At 39.9% G+C, this 3,386-nt stretch overlaps 1 protein-coding gene across 1 annotated transcript; it reads right to left on the minus strand.

Moving 5' to 3' along the window:
* Positions 1–1,070: 1,070 nt before the first annotated feature.
* On the minus strand, positions 1,071–3,146 carry LOC589974 (protein mab-21-like 3). Its single transcript, XM_789600.5, has 2 exons — positions 2,445–3,146; positions 1,071–2,079 (listed from the first exon to the last, which is right to left on the minus strand). The coding sequence occupies exons 1-2, from the start codon at positions 3,112–3,114 to the stop codon at positions 1,394–1,396; spliced, it is 1,356 nt and encodes a 451-aa protein (XP_794693.4). The 5' UTR covers positions 3,115–3,146; the 3' UTR covers positions 1,071–1,393.
* Between the last annotated feature and the right edge of the window lie 240 nt (positions 3,147–3,386).

A 3,386-nucleotide genomic window follows, 5' to 3' on the forward strand; every position in this document is an offset into this window, starting at 1 on the left:
TTATCAATGTAAGCCAAACTCTCTTCAACAGCTCTCCTACTGAATTGGTTATTTGTCTACATACTATTCTAGAGACACTTCACAAATGAATTTTCAGAAAATATAATTTTACACTCCTTTTGGCTGATACTTTCTATTCTTTCCGTCAATCTGAATTTTAACAACTTAACTGACTTTACTAAAAAACAAAGACTAATATCACATAGAATCAAACATTCTCACAAGTATAATTATTTCTAATAAATTGGTGACATATAATATGTACATGTACATGCATAAAAACATTCAGCCTCTCTCTATTTTGAACATTTATGAATAATTTTATATATACTCTTGACATTTTCACCTATTGCATATCTCTTAACAGATTTGACATAATATGATCTACTATGTGTAATGTTTCATCACCATGCAGCCTCGCTTTTGAGAGATGTATAGACAGAGAAACGGCTCTATACACACAAAAAATAAGCAACACATTGAACAATTTGTATACAATATGAACACAAACACTGAGATGTTAAAACAACTGTTCTCTTGATGTCCTTTATTTGAGGTAGTTTATGGAAATTGTTTTGTGCACTTGTATCTTCATTGTAAACGTCTTCATCCTAAATTATCAAGGCAAGAGTAGAAAGAGCATGTTTCTTCCCAACTTAAACATACCGGTATTATCAATGAAGCGCCAAATACTTTGATATTTTTTTAATACCAAGCATTTATAAAATATGCATCTAAAACTTCAACTCAGCCACACTTTTTTATAATTCAAATCACAGTTCAATCGTTAACATTTTCAGTACTTTGTCATTACACATTAATTTATATTGGAATGGTGTATCAGTAAAAAAACATTGATTGTGTGTTGCCAATTTGATTTTCAAAAACATGATTCTTTCAGCCTTTTCAATAAAAATTCCTGTCTTTGATGCCCAAACAAGACAGGAATACTTTGAGAGTTGTCCTTCAGCTTGTAAAAGATTTACATACACTGTATGAAGAAACTAGACTTTTAGATTTAGTTGCTTGTTCTTGAAAGACAGGGGGGGGGGGGGGGGGTGCCCAAGTTAAGCTGAAACATGAAAATGTAACAGGACAACAACTGCTCTGAGAAATCTTTGTAGCAGGGCATTGCTTTAAAATACTCGGCAGCTCATAGTAATTCTACCATAGGGTAACCACAATAATGCACATAAGCATGCCATTTCTTTTTAAGAAGCAAACTTTTGCAAAAACATGTTCACGTAGACACCATATCCTTTACTAGTTTACCAGTAGCCTTTTGATGGCCTTTCTAACAACTACCAGAGACAACTGGCAAAAAAAGACTTGTAGACTTCAAGCTCGTCATATCTGGTGTGAAGGTGAGACACCTTGTCAAAGGCCTACATGTCTATCGACTTGCTGTGCTACTAGCTCTGCTTGTCCGCTTATGATTAAGATGCAAGAAGTGGGTCTTGTTTGGGTTCTCCACGATGTCATTAAGAATGGCTTTGAGATGGTGTGCCACAGGCTTTGGGTCTTCTGAGTTAACCAAGATGTTGTACGATGACAGAAAGTAGTGATTGCACGTTCCTGATTTCAACATGGCAATGAGCGCCATGAAGAGGTCAACGAACGCTCTTCCGAGTTTGCTGGGTGTCCAGTCGTCTTGCAGAGGATACTGCGTGCATTGATGAAGGAAAGCTGTTGTGACGATGGGTGGCGTGATTGGATGAAACTCTTCCAAGTTCTCATCACAGAGTGAGAGCATCGTGAGCAGGACAGAAGCACGACACGACACCTCTGGGGCGTCATCCTCGATCACCGTCCGAGCCAGGACCTTCTCACTCAGGCCGAAGTACGTGCACCAGAGCCGGAATGCATCGTGACCCGGTGGAGGGCGGGCAGGGTAGACGTGGAATTTATGCTTGACCTTTGACATACGAGCATAGTCCAGCCACTGGTTAGGTCTTGCGGCACACTCGGGTCCCCAGTTCTGCAAACTCTTTGGCCAGCAGCCGCTGAGTTCCAATGCAGGGATTAATTCAATCGTATACTCCTCGCCTCTCAGTATAGCATGAAGCCTCACAACATGACCTGCGAGAGAGAAGGAATTGGATGGTTTAACAACAGCTGCAAAAATACATATTTAATCTGACATGAAATGAAAGAGACTTTGCAAAGTATATGCACATAAAGCAGGAATCTACACTAACATTAATTGTAAGTGATCATTTCAAGGACATTCTCAAATATTAAGCCTTTGAAGGGGCCTAAAAAATCTGTTAGCGAACAAGAGAAAAAGTCATTCATTTTTAAAAGAGAAAGGCTTACCGGTACAGGAAATGCAAAATTATGTATTAAATGAGGAATTCCTGAACACATGTGTGTGAACTTGCTTTGGTCACCCTAACTTACTAAGCTAAGGCAAGCCGCTACGGCCTAAATCGATGCACACACACCTTCTCTTTTCACAGAAATTTCATAGACCGTTGGTTCTTTCTCCCAGACGCACTCCTCAAGTAAAATCTCCACACTTTCTTCTACGAGGTTGGCGAACCTCTTCACGACCTTCCCAGGGGAAAGGAAAGATTTGTTTGAAAAACTGATATCATCATGCTGGGCTGAGGAAACATCATCTTGCTTGATACTTAACAAATCATGGATGAGCAATTTCTCGGGATCAGCAAGAACATATCCAAAGCCGAAAAGAGGCGAAATGTATGGGTTGTCACAAGCAGCACTGTCTAGGAAAGCTGCAGGTAGTTGCCCTTGGCCTTGTAGAGGAGGATCTTGAGAAGATTTTGCGAGACATTTTGGAGACAGGAGATTCGATAAAACGACGGCGACATCAACTTTGTAGTATTCACTGTGATTCACACGCACAAAGCTATTCCCGGTTTCATTCAACAGTCCCTCGCATTCACTTTGGAAGCGGTCATCCAGCTCACCAACCTTGCTCAAAATCGGCGCAATGATTCGCCTGATAAGCGCTCTATGAACCTCCTGTATTTCTTGTCTTCTCGGTAAAACAGTATCTTGGAGATATTTTGTTAATGAATTCGATAAACTGGTTTTGCTCTTTGTCGATTTTGCTCCAGTGTCTGCCATCTTGTTTACGTCCGTATTCATGACTACATCAGCGCAGCGAGTTGTGATCTAGTCTACACCTTCAGCCGCAGTGCTAGTGTAGTGCAGATTTTTACACTAAATAATACTTGCATCCGAGAGTGAGACTATGTTGAATTTGCGGGTGGGGGGGGGGGGGGGGGGTGGGGGGGGGGAGGAGTGTCAGACCGAATCTGTTGATAATTTTTCTATAAATGTCTCATCTTTGAAATTAAATAATGATGATGAAGATTAATAATAATACAAATAATAACATTTTAAACAATTATATTGTA

The sequence above is a fragment of the Strongylocentrotus purpuratus genome, unplaced genomic scaffold (genome assembly GCF_000002235.5).
Source record: "Strongylocentrotus purpuratus isolate Spur 01 unplaced genomic scaffold, Spur_5.0 spur5_scaffold_16, whole genome shotgun sequence".
Lineage (NCBI taxonomy): Eukaryota > Metazoa > Echinodermata > Echinoidea > Camarodonta > Strongylocentrotidae > Strongylocentrotus > Strongylocentrotus purpuratus.

Excerpts from the sequence above, each read along its gene's own strand:
- LOC589974 (XM_789600.5), bottom strand. The coding sequence starts at position 3,114 with ATGAATACGGACGTAAACAAGATGGCAGACACTGGAGCAAAATCGACA. Across the intron at positions 2,080-2,444 it reads AATTTCTGTGAAAAGAGAAG|GTCATGTTGTGAGGCTTCAT; the intron begins GTGTGTGTGCAT and ends TCTCTCTCGCAG.